The sequence below is a fragment of the Anolis sagrei genome, chromosome 5 (genome assembly GCF_037176765.1).
Source record: "Anolis sagrei isolate rAnoSag1 chromosome 5, rAnoSag1.mat, whole genome shotgun sequence".
Taxonomy (NCBI): Eukaryota; Metazoa; Chordata; class Lepidosauria; order Squamata; family Dactyloidae; genus Anolis; species Anolis sagrei.
Window position 1 is genome coordinate 47,099,828 of NC_090025.1, and position 18,068 is coordinate 47,117,895.

Here is an 18,068-nt window from a genome sequence, read left to right on the forward strand (position 1 = left end):
AAGCCATGCGAATATCTTTGTTTGGGTACATGCATTATTAGATCAAGAACATGGAATGAATGACTCTCCAAACAACAGCTATGGATAATGGATAATCCACCTGTTCCGTAATATATGTATTTGAACAATTTCCTCAAGTACCTTCTGAGATCCTGGAAACATTTTTACGACTACAACTCCCAAAACTTCAGTCAGCATAAGAGCTGTTATCCCAAAAGCAACATTGACAAACTATTTACCTTCTCCTTTAAGGAGAAGTGCTTTTTCACCAGAGCATGCTACAAGTACTCAGAAAAGCACAGAGTAGTGTTACACATAAAATTGTCCCATCCTGTACCACCAAAGTTGGTATTTCCTTCAGACATCATGTTACAACCGCAGAAAGCAGATAGCTATTAGGGCTTTGTCTGACTTTGAAAAACTGAATCACCAATGATTCCAAAGGAGGGGTCACACTGACAGTAGCATCTGAAGTTACAGATGTTCAACAGTCACACACTTTTACACAGATATAAACACCTAATAAAATAATAGCTGTAACGTATCCACCTCTGTCTCCATCCCCAGCTGTGGAACCCATGGCTTTCGATCTGTAAAGCAACTGATTTCATCTTTTTTAAAACAGGACCAGGTGGTAACTGTTCTCATGCTCTGGGAATTGTTTAAGCAGATCAGCTCTACCTCCCACAATCTGTGTCCCTTTTCTTGCTTTCAAGGGCGAGCCTGTTCCAATGTGTGCTGTGCCAGGAGTGCCAACAAGTGTTAGTGCTAATGCCCAGGGAGGGGTTTGCCCTGCCCTGTGCCAACATCTGAGAGAGCTGTGAGTTTTCCTTGAAGCCCAGATCTTCTGGCTCATTGTCAGGAAGCCCATGCCAGCTGCACCAGCCAACTAAAGCTTATAGGAAAAATAAATTTGTCATAGGAAAACTACAGAAATGTGATTGCTTTCATGCGGCACTACAGTAAGGAGATTGTTAGAAATTTTTTTGCTAATGCCAGGGGAAAAAGAAAGAAGACAAACCTCGCCAAATTAGATTTTAGTCAATAAAATTCTAAGTGCCGAAATCTTTTCCACAAAGAACTCAAAGCAAGATTTTTTAAAGGGTGAAGATGTTTATTTTTTGATTATGTGTTTGCTATAAACCCTAAAGGTAAAGGTAAAGGTTTCCCCTTGACATTAAGTCTAGTCAAGTCCGACTCTGGAGGGTGGCGATCATCTCCATTTCTAAGCCGAAGAGCCGGCATTGTCCATAGACGTCTCCAAAATCATGTGGCTGGTATGATTGCATGGAGCACCCTTACTTTCCCGCCAGAGCGGTACCTACTGATCTACTCACATTTGCATGTTTTTGAACTGCTAGTTTGGCAGAAGCTGGTGCTAATAGTGGGGGTTCACACCACTCCCTGGATTTGTACCTGCGACCTTTCCATCAGCAAGTTTAGTAGCCCAGCGGTTTATTTATTTATTTATTTATTTACAGTTCTTATATTCCGCCCTTCTCACCCCGCAGGGGACTCAGGGCGGATTACAGTAAACACAAATATGGCAAACATTCAATGCCAGTTTGACAAACAACATTTAACAGACAAAGGCTATTTAACTTTTTTTTCTGGCCGCCAGGGGAGCTGCTGCTTTTCATCGTCCATCAACGACACCGATGAAGTTCTTCCGCATTCCACATTCCCCGGAGTCTTCTTTCTTTATGGCCTCATAAATTAGTTAAATTTAGCCTCCCACACAAGGTGGTACCTTATTTTCCTACTTGACAGATGCAACTGTCTTTCGGGTTGCAAAGGTCGACAACGGGCTACACAATGGCTGGACACCCACTCCAGCCCGGGCTAGCTTCGAACTCATGACCTTTTGGTCAGAGTGATCTTAATGCAGCTGACACTCAGCCAGCTGCGCCACAATCCCTGCTGTGCCACCAGAGGCCCTGCAATAAACCCTAGCAAAGCAATTTTACTCCATCATTCCACTTCAGATTAAACATTGATTGGAGCAGGGGCTGTAGGGAACATCTCTCCTTTCTCCTAGTCAGAAAAAAAATCTATTTCAACTGACAACTGCTCTGCGACTATACATATGAGAGTAAATTGCCATCAATAACAGCCACAAAGATACTGTGTAGTTATACCCATGCCACCCTGCTCATATTGACTCAGACATAAGTACCACCCTCAGTAACTGCAAGTTTTTTTGTGTGTGTTTTTTGCTTTTTTTGCCTTGATGCAATAAACAAGCTTGGAAGCAATTTGATCCAAAGTTGGATGGAATTACTCTTTCATATAAAAAAATTAAATACTTAATTCAAAGAAAAATATAATTTGACACTTACAATTGAATTTAAATAACTATCATCAACTTAACAAAGACAGATGTGAAAAAGGCTTTGTAAATTTTGATTAAGTAACTTAAGTATTAAACTATATACATCTCATTAGCGAGAGCAGCACTAGCTCCCATTGTCTTCCCTTCTTGTCACACTGAATTCCTAAAGGATTTTGAAAGAGTAAGGAGAATTAATAAACAATATACCGTGACAGTCTTAAAACACTAAGATTGTTCCACTTGCCCATTAATGTGCTACCCGGGTGGCAAAAAGTACCTGGCTTCCTAGAAAACTCTAATAGCCTTACAAAACAGAGTAAGGGAGTTAATCTATTTCAACAAGTGCAGAGATGAAGTGCATTTCTGTTGAGTCAATCATATTTGCTCACGAAGGATGTATGATGCATTTATTGCCATATAATCATCTGAAATACACTGCTAATATAAAATGGAGTAAACAGAAACACAAGTGAAGATGAATGCTAACACTCCTCTCCAGATCGTTACCTTGTTGTGATGAGTGGGCAGAATTGTGTGTTCCAGTGAACCTATGAACAAAGATGTCGGAAATAATGTACTCCCATCAGGGTCACCCACGGCAGCAATTACACAGGGGAGGAACCAAACAAACAACGATATGAAGACCTCAAAGGTGGAGCAGGCAGATGATAACATGGTACATTTTACAACAGCTGTGAAGGCAGATGAAGGTTGCAACGGAGAGACCACCAATCATCGTGGTATCCATGCCATTGCTTTAGAACCTATTTCTGTGAAGGTTCTGTTTGGTTGCTGCGAACTGATCCCCACACATAAAACAAATTCACACACAGGTGTCTTCCAAACAAATTACCTTTGAAAAACCCTGCAAATCACTTAGGAAGACAGGTGGGCAAACATCAGCATTCTGGAAGAAACAAAAACCTCAAGCATTGAACAAGATGGCCATCAACTTCACTGGATTTGACATGTCCAATCACCATCTCCAAATATAGTTACTTTATTCTCAAGAATGGAAAATGAAATGTCAAGGGGACACCAAAAGAGCTTTTAGAATGAGCTTAAAGCTAACCTAAAAATATGCTATAAACACCAAGAACTAGGAAGTCCTGGCACTTGAGCGCTATAACTGGAGGTCAGCTGTAACCAATGCTGCTACAGCCTTTGAAGAAGCAAATACAGAGCAAAAGAAATAAATATGCCAAGAGGAAGGCGTGTCAACCAAACCTTTGTCGTAACCGCTTTCTATTTGAAAATCTATGTCCTCAATGTGAAAGACTGTGTGCTGTGAGTTTAGCCTGCAGAAGAGAAGGCTGAGGGGAGACATATAGCCATGTATAAATATATGAGGGAAAGTCATAGGGAGGAGGGAGCAAGCTTGTTTTCTCCTGCCCTGGAAACTAAGATGCGGAACAATGGCCTCAAACTACAGGAAAGGAGATTCCACCTGAACATTAGAAAAAACTTCCTGACTGTGAGAGATGTTCAGCAGTGGAACTCTCTGCCCTGGAGTGTGGTGGAGCCTCCTTCTTTGGAGGCTTTTAAACAGAGGCTGGATGGCCATCTGTCGGGGGTACTTTTAATGTGATTTTCCTGCATATTGGCAGGTTCTTGGACTGGATGGCCCACAAGGTCTCTTCTATCTCTATGATTCAATGATTCTGTGAAAATCTCTTCACAGTTACTTACGAACCCACTACTAAGACTCTACCTTTAGAACACAATCAAACTCAGCCACAAGTGATCGTCTATGATGATGACGAACACACAAAGAGTGCAACTTATTTGTTAGCACAAAAAAAAACAACAACTTTGCACCAGATAAAAGATGGTAAATCTTCATTATGCTATTTTTTTTGACAGGGAGAAACAAATATATATATTTATAATGTGCTCATTTAAATAACATGTCACTAAAATATACTCCATAGCCTACTTTGTATTATTGATCATTCTGTGCCTGCTACGATTCTGTCCAGCAAAGCAAAAGTAGTAATGAGACACTATAATAAGCAGATTTTATATTTTATTTCAAATTACACAAAAACACTATGACATAAAGTACAAAAATGTTGTTTGTTTACCTGATTGAACGATACATCATAAAATCAATTGTTGTGCATCTAGGAAATTTACCAATAGAACTTTCTTCCACTGGTGTATAGACCTTAATTTGTCGCATGTGAGTGTCTCTTCCATTTTGATGATTGGCTAAAACAGCAATCTGAATCATAAAAGTGCGTATAGGTTTCTTGTGTGTATCAGTCAAAGGAACATGAATCCAACCACTTGGTTCCACTAATTCAAGTTGCTAGAAGAGAAAAGGGATAGCGAGAAGGAAATACTTAGAATAAAATTCAGTAATAAAATTATCACTCAATTGCATAAGTTAACATATCCAATGCAAAAGGAAATGGGCAGAAATGGAAAATACAGACTTATATAGAATATATAATTCCCCAAGAATCTCACATTTCTTACACAGATATAAATAAACATGTCAGCAAGAACTTTTGGAAGAAAACTGAAAGGTTTTCAAGTATATTTCCATGCACTAACATATGTAGTGTGTGCATTTTAGCAGAAAGATACATAGTCTTGAAATAAAATGGGAAACACTGGTGCTGCAAACATGCATAGGGAAATACAAGACTTTGGTGAAACACTCCTCTACGTCATTACCATGTGTTTAGCGAATTTATATGTCAGAAATCTGTTCCTTTCCTTGGGTTTTTCTATGTAAAATTTCATGATAATGCCATGTGTAAGATGTCATGATGACATTAAAATGACCATCTCACAGTTGTTGTTTTTTAATCAGACAGACTTCAAGATACCAATGCTTACAATCCTATATTCAACCAACCTCTATCTCTACTGTAACATATTCCTTCTTCCCTTTTGTCTAAAAAAATTGAAGTAACTTAAGAAGTAGGACACACTCCTGTTTATCAACATGTCTTCACTGAATGAGATAGCTATCGGACCCTTTCTTGAAAAAGAGTTGCTCAATTCTCATAATTACTGACAACCCACACAAGTATTCATGAATCTCCCATGTGATTTCCCCCTCCCCCCCCCCACTGAACATGTGATTTACCCTCATGTTGGACATTTCTCCAATCTAGCCTTTTTGCTGTCATTTGCAGGGAGAAGGAAAATGACAAACACCATGATGGATCACAACACAAATTTATATTCTCAACTATGGCTGGGCAAACACATGGGAGGAAAGACAGTTTGACAGCATTCATGCCTTCTCCATAATGTACTGTTGGCCTATCAACAATGGGTTAAACCCTTGTGCCGGCAGGACTGAAGACACACAGGTCGGAGGTTCAAATCCAGGAAGAGTGTGGATGAGCTCCCTCTGTCAGCTCCTGATCACCATGCAGGGATTTGAGAGACGCTTCCCACAAGGATGGTAAAATATCAAAACATCTGGGCATTCCTGGTGCAATGTCCTTGCAGACAGCCAATTCTCTCACACTAGAAGCGACTTGCAGTTTCTCAAGTTGCTTCTGACATGACCCCCCCCCCCCCCAAGGCTATAATTAAAACCATACTTATCCAGTAGTTACCATAATGGACTAGGATTGGGGGTTACATTAGGCTAGGATATATTACTCAACTAGAAGACCCACTCTTTGGACATGTGACTTCTATCTATCAATGAACTGTTATAAATGAACATGGGGTGCAAGAGGAGGGAAGGAGGGGGGAAAGCTATTTTCTTTTTTAATGCAAGATTTACATAATAATAACAATATTTATTTTCCAACAGTAACAGGCCTTTATTTCTAGCCATCCCTATATGAGTTTACAAATCCTTCCAATCTGGCTCTGGGCCTCCATAACAAGACAATTCTGATAGTCCACAAACATGGGCTGGATAGGGAAATCAGCAACCTTGTTGATCTCTCCAGAGCTCTTAATGATCATGTTTTCATGGACCTGGGATAATCTAATCAAGAGAAATTCTGTAGCTTTAGTATTTGTCAGTTCCTTGAGTTCCTTGAGTTCAGTCATTTTGCAGCCTTTTGTATGTTTTGTAATCAGTATTCCTCAGAAAATAACATACAATACTTTTAGCTCATCAATTCTAAATTAGACAATAACCCCTTCTTCTTTCTTTTCATCCCCTTCTACACTTTGCTGTGTAATATTTGACTGATGGTACAAACAGTGTTCTTCATAATGGCTTTAAAGAAAGAACAACCCTACCACAAATTTCACATTCCCTGCCCCATGTCTCCCATGAACCACAACATAGCTACAAGCGCTGTGCTTCAACAGGCTGCTATGTAATTCCAAAACTGGAACTGTCAACACATGAAGTAGCAGATTTTGGGTGCCTGCCATCTATTCGCTTAGGAAGGAAGAGAACAAGTTAATAGCAATGATGCACCAGTTCCAGCTAGAAAGTGAAGCATATCCAAGAGAAACTTCAGAAATTCCAAGTGAGTCAAAAGGAGGAACACCACAAGAGAAGCTTTACAAGAAATGCAGAAGTAAGTTCAGTCAAAGAGCTCACTGTGAAAAGTCAGGCTCGCTTGCCCTAGTGAAGCAACGACCACCTAGGGAGGTGACTGTGTGGCCACCATCAGTCACCTCCTGTAAATGGTCAAGACATGGCTTACTTCAGTCCATTAGGTCAGAAGAGCTCTATATTCACCCGAGAAGCTAAAACAGACATTCCTAAAGAGTCTCCAGGAAGACAGCCCAGGTTCAAATAAATGCTAAGGATGAAAACTCTATTTGAATACAAATCTTAGTATGAGGAAACATGTAAAGAAAATGACCCCTGGGGGATGACTTGACTACAGGAGGCACCCCTGGAGATAATCTAGCCAAGTTGTAGCTTTTTGCTTTCTGGGTAATGTCCTTTCAATATGGATGCAGGATAAACAATTGGTATCACTGTTCATTAAAAATGAAAATGAGTTGCACTCAGATTTAAGAGCATGTAACTAGAGTTTAACAGCAAACATATGACAGTATTGTCCACAGCAGAGAGAAAAAGTGGGATATAAATAACCATAATCATAATATTTGAAATCTGGGTAGTTCACATCAGGTCTGTTTAGAAGTATAGAATCATAGAATAATAGAGTTGGAAGAGACCATGTGGGCCATCTAGTCCAACTCCCTATTATGCAGGAAAAGCACAATCAAAGTACTCCTGACAGATGGCTATCCAGCTTCTGTTTAAAAGCTTCCAAGGAAGGAGCTTCCACCATACTCCGAGGCAAAGAGTTCTACTGCTGAACAGCTCTTACAGTCAGGAACTTCTTTCTAATGTTCAGGTAAAATCTCCTTTCCTGCAATTTGAACCCATTGCTCCGGGTCCTAGTTTCTAGGGCAGCAGAAAACAAGTCTGCTCCTTCTTCCTTATGGATTCCTTTCACATATTTATAAATTGCTATCAAGTCTCCTCTCAACCTTCTCTTCTTCAGGCTAAACATGCCCAGGTCTCCAGACCTTTGATCATTTTAGTTGCCTTCTTCTTTTGAACTGTTGTGCCCAGAATTGTGCATAGTATTCCAGATGAGGTCTAACCAAAGCTGAATAGAGAGGCACCATGATTTCCCTCAGCCTAGACAGTAGACACTATACTCCTTTTGATGCAGACCAAAATCCCATTGGCTTTTTAGCTGCGGCATCACACTGTTGGCTCATGTTCAACTTGCTGTCCATAATGATTCCAAGATCTTTTTCACATGTACTGTTGTTGAGCCAGGTATGAAGCATGAAGATGCAATACTGGCCGTAATAGTTTAGGACAGGATTTACAGAAGGCATAGAAACACAAGCATATGATTGGCTAAATGTTAGACAATACCTCATACAATGATTTAATTTATTTATTGTGCAGATGCTACATCTCTGTAAATGATTGCCATATTGGATTGGTTTAAGAATGACATTATGTCCAGTCTACTGCTGTTATGCTCTGTCAGCCAAGGATTACAAACAAACTGTTCTGTACAGACAAAAGAATACTCTAAACAAGTATATTTGATATCTTCCAGCTTCCTTAGAACATTAACCTTTAATTAGTGAATTGAAACCAATGTGTAGTATCCTACTCTAAGGTGAGCCATATCAATGACATGCCAACAATTTTGACATTTAGAGGTCCTCTTTAAAAATAAGGCAGAAAGTAAACCAGATCCAAGGAAGATAAGTCACTTAGGGGGCTCAGGGAAGAAATTTTAGAGATTATAGCTTGTTATACAGTTGTGCAAAGGTTAATGCTGTATGCCTTCAAGTCATTTCTGATTTCTGGTGACTCTAAAACAAACATATCACAGGGTTTTTATGAACCTGAGTGTGACTTGCCCAGGTCACCCAATCGGTTTCCATGGCCAAGTAGATTCAAACTCTAGCCTCCTAAATGGTAATCCACTGTTCAAACCACCACACCATGCTGGTTCTATACAAATCAAAATCACCTCTTTTTGGCAATGATTAAAGATAAAAGAGGCCTTATAGGGGAGACAGATAGGAAGGGTAGAAAAAACCTTTAGAATATTTGCTTGTGTTGTAAGCTGGACTTCCAAAGTCAGTCTTGGGCCAAAAAAGTGGAAACATACTGACAGTTTGTTGTACTCATCCTCTCAACTACTTGTTCAAACTGACAGGTAGTATCCCAACACAGGTTTGCTTTATTTGCTCTGCACAGGTCACACATCAACATAAACTAAAACTGATGTCACTGTGGTTACATCAATGCAAGCCACCTGGCATGCTAACACAGATCTGTCTATCTGCAGAACTGGGATGCCTTTGTGATAATGTTTCTCAGACTGCAAGCAGCCTTCAATGGATTTTCTACGATGCCTGACTCCCACTGTGAGCCCCACCTCACCTCCCAGGCTTTGGGTGAGGAGGCTTTTTGGTGGCATGAGGGGGACGAAAGGGGAAGCTGCCCTTGCATAAGCATCCTTGCAAAACCCCTCCACTGGAAAAATATCAATTAATAATTAGTTATTTCCTAGTATGCTGCACTATTCCTCCACAAAGAGCTTTGCTAGGATTGATAGAAAATAGTTATATCTAGATTTCCATGAATAAAATGAGCAGGTAAATCGCACACATATGTGCACATGAACACACATAACAATAGTATTCAAGTATTTCTGCATCTGCACAATCAAATAGATATATATTAAGAAGACTGCAGTTGAAAAGACCAAAAACACCGAAGTACAGGCAGTCCCTGAGTTACAAACATCCGAATTTATAGTAGCTTTTCCAATGTATTCTACCTCCATTCATAACCATGATACTGGTAAAAACAAAACACAAATGTTGGTCGAGACAACAGAGTTTTGTTTTTTAAAGAGAGATCTCATGGGCTGACTGAAAACTGATTTTTTAAAAGGAAGCAAAAGAATATTTTCTGTCATGTCTTCCTTTTACAAAGTTCTGAAAATGTCACTATAAAGCAGTGATTCCAAACCTGTGATGCATGGACCACCAGCAGTCCCCAAGAACTAAAATATGGTCCCCAGCCTCAGCATTACTACACCATTGCCACTAGTGCTACTAGTCTCGCGAAACCCTCTTATATTACGGAGGCAATGGGGATGTTGAGAGAGAAGAGGCTGACTACCCACAAAAGGAGCGATAACAAGCCTCCTGATGGCTGCTTCTCCTCCTCCTCCCTCCCCCTAAGCGGAGCCCTTCTATGTGGCACCTGGAAGTGGGGGCACCTTGTGTCTTCATTTTTAGGCCTGTTCCTGGGGTTATTTGGAGTGATGATTCAGAAAATTGCATTGGATAGACCACATACGCTCTAGATTAAATATGGTTTTCTGTGGGTGAGCAGATGGCAACTACTGAATAGGATATGTTCTGTATCAGAAACTAGAGCTGATGTGGTCTATCCAATGCAATTTTCTGATTAAGCACCACAAATAACTAAACCGAATCTAAAATTGATCAAAAACTGATTCGTAACCCTTTTGGTACTAATGTTGGAGAGTGGTCCCTGGTCAAAATGGTCCCTGGTTAAAAAAAAAAGGTTGGGAAACACTGCTAGAAAGGATAAGCATGAGATGCTTCAATATAAGTATGGGCAGGAATAGCACAACAGATGCATGTGAGAATATTCACCTTCAAAGGTTGTACTCTCTTCTTAGTATGTTTTTGAGTTAGATGATAAGGGCAGTATTATTTCAATGAGAATGAAATATTTTGGTATAACTGACATATTTTATTTCCTTAATGATTAATGCAGGGATAGGTTTACAAAAACCTCACTCAGTCATGTCACCTACCAATGTTTCTAAGTAAAACACAATTTAAGGATTGTAAAAGGTAACAGGTATTAATGATAGTTTTAAATGATGTTTTCCATAAAATCCCTTGAAAATAATGAGCACATTCCATCTGACCAAATGTGGGATATGGCTCATCTAAACATTGTAAAGAAGGCCATTCTGATGCTAAGATCAGTATGCAAACATTGTGTTTTAATAGTAACATGTGGATGGGCCCCCTGGTGGCACAGTGGGTTAAACTGCTGAGCTGCTGAACTTGATGGCCGAAAGATCAGCAGCTCGAATCCAGGGAGCAGGGTGAGCTCCTGTCGTTAGCCCCAGCTTCTGCCAAACTACCAGTTCAAAACATGCAAATGTGAGTAGATCAATAGGTGCCGCTCTGGCGGGAAGGTAACGGCGCTCCATGCAGTCATGTAGGCCACATGACCTTGGAGATGTCTACGGACAACACCAGCTCTTCAGCTTAGAAATGGAGATGAGCACCACCCATCGGAGTCAGACTCAACTAGACTCCATGTCACGGGGAAAAACTTTATCTTTATTATCATGCAGCCAAGTTACACTTCCCATAAAATAACATCCTGTTAGCATCTTCAATAAAAAAATAATTTTATTTCTTACCCACCTCTCCTCATGACTCGAGGTGGGTTACAACAGTTACATGTCAATATTTAAATTTATCATTTTCCTCGCTACCACACACACATGCATAAATTCCTTCAATTTTTTCTGCTTGCAAGATAGAAAAAACAAATACAGGATAGAAGATCATGTGGCCACTTTTTCGGACGCAAGCATTATTAACTTTATCCAACTTCCTCACCTCAATTGGTTCCTTTCCTCTTTTTTGGATGTAATAATAATAATACTTTCTTTTAACCCGCCCTCTCTCCCTAAGGGGACTCAGGGCAGCAATGATCATATACTAATGATCATCTGCAAAATACATCTAGTGAGCCTAGCAAAGCAAACTTCACAGTATTCACTACAACTGTTAAAACATAAGGGCCAAAAAGCTCCTCTCAATACACCCTCTAATATTCCAAAAGAGGACTTTGAAGGGGGGAAACTGTGTGTGAATAGCAGACACTGATGTTCGCACAAGCACATGGCATACAACTCCGCAGGCGGTATTTCTGTTTTTATTGGATTAAGCCCTGGCACAATGGACTTTCAGTGCCATAACTGCTTATTTCACCGAGTGCCAGGCTTGAAAACAACAGGTAAAGAGGAAAATAAAGCCAAGCACATAAAGACAGAAAGCTGCACCCCATCTCCCTCTTTTTAAGAGTCACAAACTAGAATGTTCTTGATTCTTCATTTCAAACTATATAATTTATAACCATGACACGAATAGGGAAGAAGCACAAAAGAGAAAATACAGAAACATAACGTTCCCAAGGTTCAGTTTACAAGGACCTCACACAAAGTTTTTTCTTCTCACTTGCAACTCTTGCTAGAAACAGTATTATTTGCTAAAAACGCAAAAGCTGCCAAAAGCTATGGTCCATCTAAAGCAAACACGCTTAAGATGAAAATAAAGAGAGCCAATGCTGAAGAAAGACTGAACAGAGGATACAGAATTTCTCTTAAGGCTGCAGCAGAGATTGCTCTATAATGTGGTAAAGCTGAACAAGTAACCATAACTGTAAACAGATTGCGTCTGCAGATTTAGAATTCAAATTATACAAAAAATATGAAAAAGCAATGAGAAAAGTAATGGCAATACAAACTTTGTAATTAAACTATTTCTCCATTGCCCCCCTCCCCCTTTGGTCAAGTTATTGGGAATTCAACGCTAGTCTTGGTTCACATGCTAGAACAATGGGAAAATTTTCCGAATGGTTGAACGCTAACCCTGACAAGTGTGGAGAGCCAACTACAATACATTATATGGTAGCATAACCTGCCACCCACGATGCTGAGAGAACAGCTTTCAAACACATGCACTGAGCTGTAAAACCACAAAATCCCTTATTACACATTGTCTCTCTTACTTTAGGTGAAACATACCATCATTTCCCCCTCATTACAAATCTAAGAGACTCCTTTTTTTAAAAAGCCACCATCTGTAACATAGCTTTCCAGTGTACTAAATTGTCATTTTAAAACATCAGGTGCAATTTTGCCCACTGTTTTTTCAAAGAAGAAAAAATAACTTCCCTGTGGCATAGAAGGAATCCAAACATATTGTTTTTGAGATTCCCAGAACTTGTTTTTATGCTTCCCGCTATATTTAATTTGTTTTAAAATAGTTGTGCCCACTGTTCTTTTCCAAACCAATTTTTTTCCTTTCCATGTAAAATTTCACATCATTTAAACATTATTTAAATATGTATTTATTATTTATTTATGACATTTTACCCCGCTTCTCTCACCCCAGAGGGGTCTCAAGGCAGCTTTACATACAGGCAATGATTCGATGCCTTAAAAACACAATGTACAAACAAATATTAAAATAGAATTAAAAGTACATTAAAAACAATTAAAACAATTAAAAACAAATTAAATAGACAGAATTATGTCTTAAGAGAGGACATATTTGTTGGATCATTTTTAAAGATATGTCAGGAGATGTACATTAAGCTTATTTTTTTTCAAAGTTTAAATAATATGAGACCATCCTAGCTAGTCTTTAAAGAGGAGATACTTGCAGTATTCCAATGTATTAAACATAGAAACAGCCTACATAATGTGACTGTATTCCATCAAAACACATTTCCGAAATATTCTTGGGAATATGCTCTTGAATAACCAGATGTACTTCTCTGGGTATTGGCTCAACAATACAAAAATCAGACCTCACTACAAAATGACAGATGTACCCCACCCTTATTACAACACAGTGTGATCACTAACCAAACATTCTGGATTTTTCATCCAAAAAAAGCACATTATAAGAGAGACTAGCAAGGGAAAAAAGGCAAATTGAGATACCAATGTACCAGGCAACTCAAAAAATAGTTTAAAAATATAGTTCTAAACAGAAAATGTAAATATTTACATATTTTTTCATACACACACTTATTGAAACAGCAAACTCAGTCATGTATTTAGTATGCAAATATTCAGTACATGATCTCCTATCCCTCTCTGATGACTGAATCATCGCATTCCAGGGTTCTTAGAGAATACTCCAATTCCTTATGCAATCTTTTTTTCACTTGCAATTTTGTTGGCAGGGAAAAGTTTGTTTGCAAAGTGTTTTTATTCTATAGTGACAGGGTCAATTAGTCTAGCGACCTACTGGTCATTCTGTCCAACACCTCAACAGACTGTTTGACTGAGTGCATTCAAAACCAATGACAAAATGTTCTCTGAAGAGACATACCACTCAATATCCAGAAGCTACCATGTCACAAGCAATCTAATCCAAATTTCCTATTCCTGGACTGCAACTCCCAACAATTCTTCCAGGTAGATAGATTAGATAGAGGTAGGTAGGTAGGTAGTTCAGGAGTTGCAGTCCAAGAATAGGTAGAGAAGGAAGAAAGGATAGAAAGCAAAAGGAAAAAGGAAGGAAGGGAAAAGGAAGAGAAGGAGAGAAAAAAGGGAAGGAAGGAGAGAAAGAAAGAAGAAGAGAAAGAGGGAGAGAAGGTTGGCTACAGCAAGTGTACAGCTAGTTGAAATATATTTCAGCTTAATAACATGCCATGTAATCAGAATCACTCCTTCTTTCATGTATGCCAGAATTACATTAGGAAAGACCTCAAATCTCTGAGGATGCCTGTCATAGATGTGGTGAAACGTCAGGAAAGAATGCTTCTGGAACATGACCATACAGCCTGGAAAACTCACAGCACATTAAATTAGGAAGCCCATAGTTAACCAGAATATCCTGGTTCATCTAAACTGGAAAAAAGTTTAAAAGCAAGCCAAGATATTTCAATTGGCTGGTCATTCTTTCTTGACTTGGAGAAGAAAGGAAGTTATGGTTATCTAAAGATGTCTCAATATATTTTGCATCAGACCTGACAAAATGTTTTCATTAAAGGAAATCATCAGGTTGGGCCATCAAATGGCAAAATAATCAAACTAACATGGCTGTAACCAACCAAATGATAACAGACCTGGAAACTCCAAAATAGTACCAATGAATGCCAAGGTCTCACGCCTTATCAGATGAACAGACCACCCTCCAACTGACATCAACTCATTTTTCAGCAGCACAATTCCCCACTCCTTCCAAGTTATGTGAATGGAACAATCTCTACATTTCCAACATGGGAAAATGAAATATTTCCCAGCAAAATATGGCAATGGCACCAGATTTAGGGGGATGGAGTGATGTCTTTCACTTTTCCAGCTGTCCTTAGTCATGCATCTTTCCCTCCTTCAATACAAGTTACTGGAGTTATTTGCAAGAGAGAGAAATTCTGAAGAAACATTTGCTTCCTATCTCTGTATTCCCTTTTCATTCCTACTCCTTCTGTGCATGTTTTCCTTATATTGCCCCTCTCCTATGATCCTCTTTTACCTCATTTTCTCTATTCCTTATTACCATCCCCTCTCTATTTTCATTCTTTATTTGCTTATTCTGTCCTTCTGACCATATACACCAACCTTCCTGTTTCCCTACTTTTCCTTGTTTCCTTGATTGTTTTCTCTCAGTATGAATATGAGACACATATATATGCACATATATACATCTGCACATGTGCATTCACAATATCCCAGAAATGTATTCACCCTTAAACAGCTAATAGTAATTATGGTGATTATTAGAAAGCTAAATACTGTAAATAAATTTATATTGAAGAATAAATGTTACAATAATGATTTAATCAAACTACAATTTCCATCTTAACTTACAATTTATGAAAGGTATTCAAACTGTCATCCCTGTGCAACAGTGCACTGCTTGAGTTGCAAACACTTAAAGCTTCTCTTATACTTTCACAACACTTCTCTACTACTGTAATCTGTATTCCTCTTAAGGAGGCATAATATGGTCCAGAAGGTAGAAGAGGCAACAAGAGGATTGGCTACTCTTGATCTCATCCTAACAAATGCGGAGGACCTGATTGATGTGGTTGAAGTGGTAGGATCCTTAGGGGCAAGTGACCATGCGCTCCTGCAATTTGAGGTACAAAGGAAGGTCGAAACTAAAACAAGTCAAACCCGCATTTTGGACTTTAGGAGAGCTGATTTCCAAAAAATGAAGGAAACGCTGAGCAGCATTCCGTGGACACAGATACTAAAAGACAAGGGAGTTACGGATGGATGGGAGTTTCTCAAGAGTGAAATACTCAAGGCGCAGTTGCAAACCGTGCCAACAAAAAGAAAAAATAGGACAAGTGCAAAGAAGCCAGAATGGATGTCCAAAGAACTTCTAACTGTGCTGAGACACAAAAGAGACATGCACAAGAACTGGAAAAAGGGAGAAATCACCAAAGAAGAATTCAAACAAATAGCCAACACCTGTAGGGAAAAGGTCCGCAAGGCTAAAGCACAAAACGAGCTCAGGCTTGCCAGGGACATTAAAAACAATAAAAAGGGATTCTTTTCTTATGTCAGTAGAAAAAGGAAAAACAAGGAGGCGATAGGGCCTCTTCGAGGAGAAGATGGGGCAATGCTGACAGGGGATAGGGAAAAGGCAGAACTACTTAATACCTTCTTTGCCTCGGTCTTCTCACAAAAAGAAAGTCATCTTCAACCTCAGCAAGACGGAGTGGATGAGGAATTTGAGGACATCCAACTCCAAATTGGGAAACAAGTCGTACAGGAATACCTGGCCGCTCTAAATGAGTTCAAGTCCCCAGGGCCAGATCAACTACACCCAAGAGTATTGAAGGAACTAGCGAAAGTCATTTCGGAACCATTTGCAACCATCTTTGAGAGTTCTTGGAGAACGGGAGAAGTTCCAGCAGATTGGAGGAGGGCCAATGTGGTCCCAATTTTCAAGAAGGGACAAAAGGATGACCCAAACAACTACCGTCCGGTCAGCCTCACGTCAATACCAGGCAAGATCCTGGAAAAGATTGTTAAGGAAGTGATCTGCAAACACTTAGAAACAAATGCGGTCATTGCTAATAGTCAACATGGATTTATCAAAAACAAGTCATGCCAGACTAATCTGATCTCTTTTTTCGATAGAGTTACAAGCTGGGTAGATGCGGGGAATGCCATGGATGTAGCGTACCTGGATTTCAGTAAGGCCTTCGACAAGGTCCCCCATGACCTTCTGGCAAGGAAACTAGTCCAATGTGGGCTAGGCAAAACTACGGTGAGGTGGATCTGTAATTAGTTAAATGGACGAACCCAGAGGGTGCTCACCAATGCTTCCTCTTCATCTTGGAAAGAAGTGACGAGCGGAGTGCCGCAGGGTTCCGTCCTGGGCCCGGTCCTGTTCAACATCTTTATTAATGACTTAGATGAAGGGTTAGAAGGCAGGATCATCAAGTTTGCAGACGACACCAAATTGGGAGGGATAGCCAATACTCCAGAAGACAGGAGCAGGATTCAAAACAATCTTGACAGATTAGAGAGATGGGCCGAAACTAAGAAAATGAAGTTCAACAGTGACAAATGCAAGATACTCCACTTTGGCAGGAAAAACGAAATGCAAAGATACAGAATGGGGGATGCCTGGCTCGAGAGCAGTACGTGTGAAAAAGATCTTGGAGTCCTCGTGGACAACAAGTTAAACATGAGCCAACAATGTGATGTGGCGGCAAAAAAAGCCAATGGGATTTTGGCCTGCATCAATAGGAGCATAGTAATGCTACCCCTCTATTCTGCTTTGGTTAGACCACACCTGGAATATTGTGTCCAATTCTGGGCACCACAATTCAAGAGAGATATTGACAAGCTGGAATGTGTCCAGAGGAGAGCGACTAAAATGATAAAAGGTCTGGAGAACAAGCCCTATGAGAAGCGGCTTAAGGAGCTGGGCATGTTTAGCCTGAAGAAGAGAAGGCTGAGAGGGGATATGATAGCCATGTATAAATATGTGAGAGGAAGCCACAGGGAGGAGGGAGCAAGCTTGTTTTCTGCTTCCCTGGAGACTAGGACGCGGAACAATGGCTTCAAACTACAAGAGAGGAGATTCCATCTGAACATGAGGAAGAACTTCCTGACTGTGAGAGCTGTTCAGCAGTGGAACTCTCTGCCCCGGAGTGTGGTGGAGGCTCCTTCTTTGGAAGCTTTTAAACAGAGGTTGGATGGCCATCTGTTAGGGGTGATTTGAATGCAATATTCCTGCTTCTTGGCAGGGGGTTGGACTGGATGGCCCATGAGGTCTCTTCCAACTCTTTGATTCTATGATTCTATAATATGACTTCCCTATCCATAGAAACAATAACAGTGATTTCCCTTACCCGGACTTCAAAAAATAAATTTCTCTCAGAAGTATCCCAGTGCAATTCTATACTATGTTTTCAGTTCAAGTACAAGTACAGGTTGCAAGCATCCAACTTACAAAGGACTCATAGTTGTAAATGGGGTTG

At 39.8% G+C, this 18,068-nt stretch overlaps 1 protein-coding gene across 4 annotated transcripts in view; it reads right to left on the minus strand.

The window, feature by feature from the left end:
* Positions 1 to 4,341: 4,341 nt before the first annotated feature.
* Positions 4,342 to 18,068, minus strand: part of ANAPC10 (anaphase promoting complex subunit 10) — a 32,201-nt gene continuing 18,474 nt past the window's right edge. For all 4 annotated transcript variants that reach the window (XM_060778888.2, XM_060778889.2, XM_060778890.2 and 1 more), the window contains exon 5: positions 4,342 to 4,643. In XM_060778888.2, coding sequence (XP_060634871.1) covers positions 4,413 to 4,643 — 231 coding nt within the window. In that variant the 3' untranslated portion in view covers positions 4,342 to 4,412. The remainder of the gene's footprint in view (positions 4,644 to 18,068) is intronic.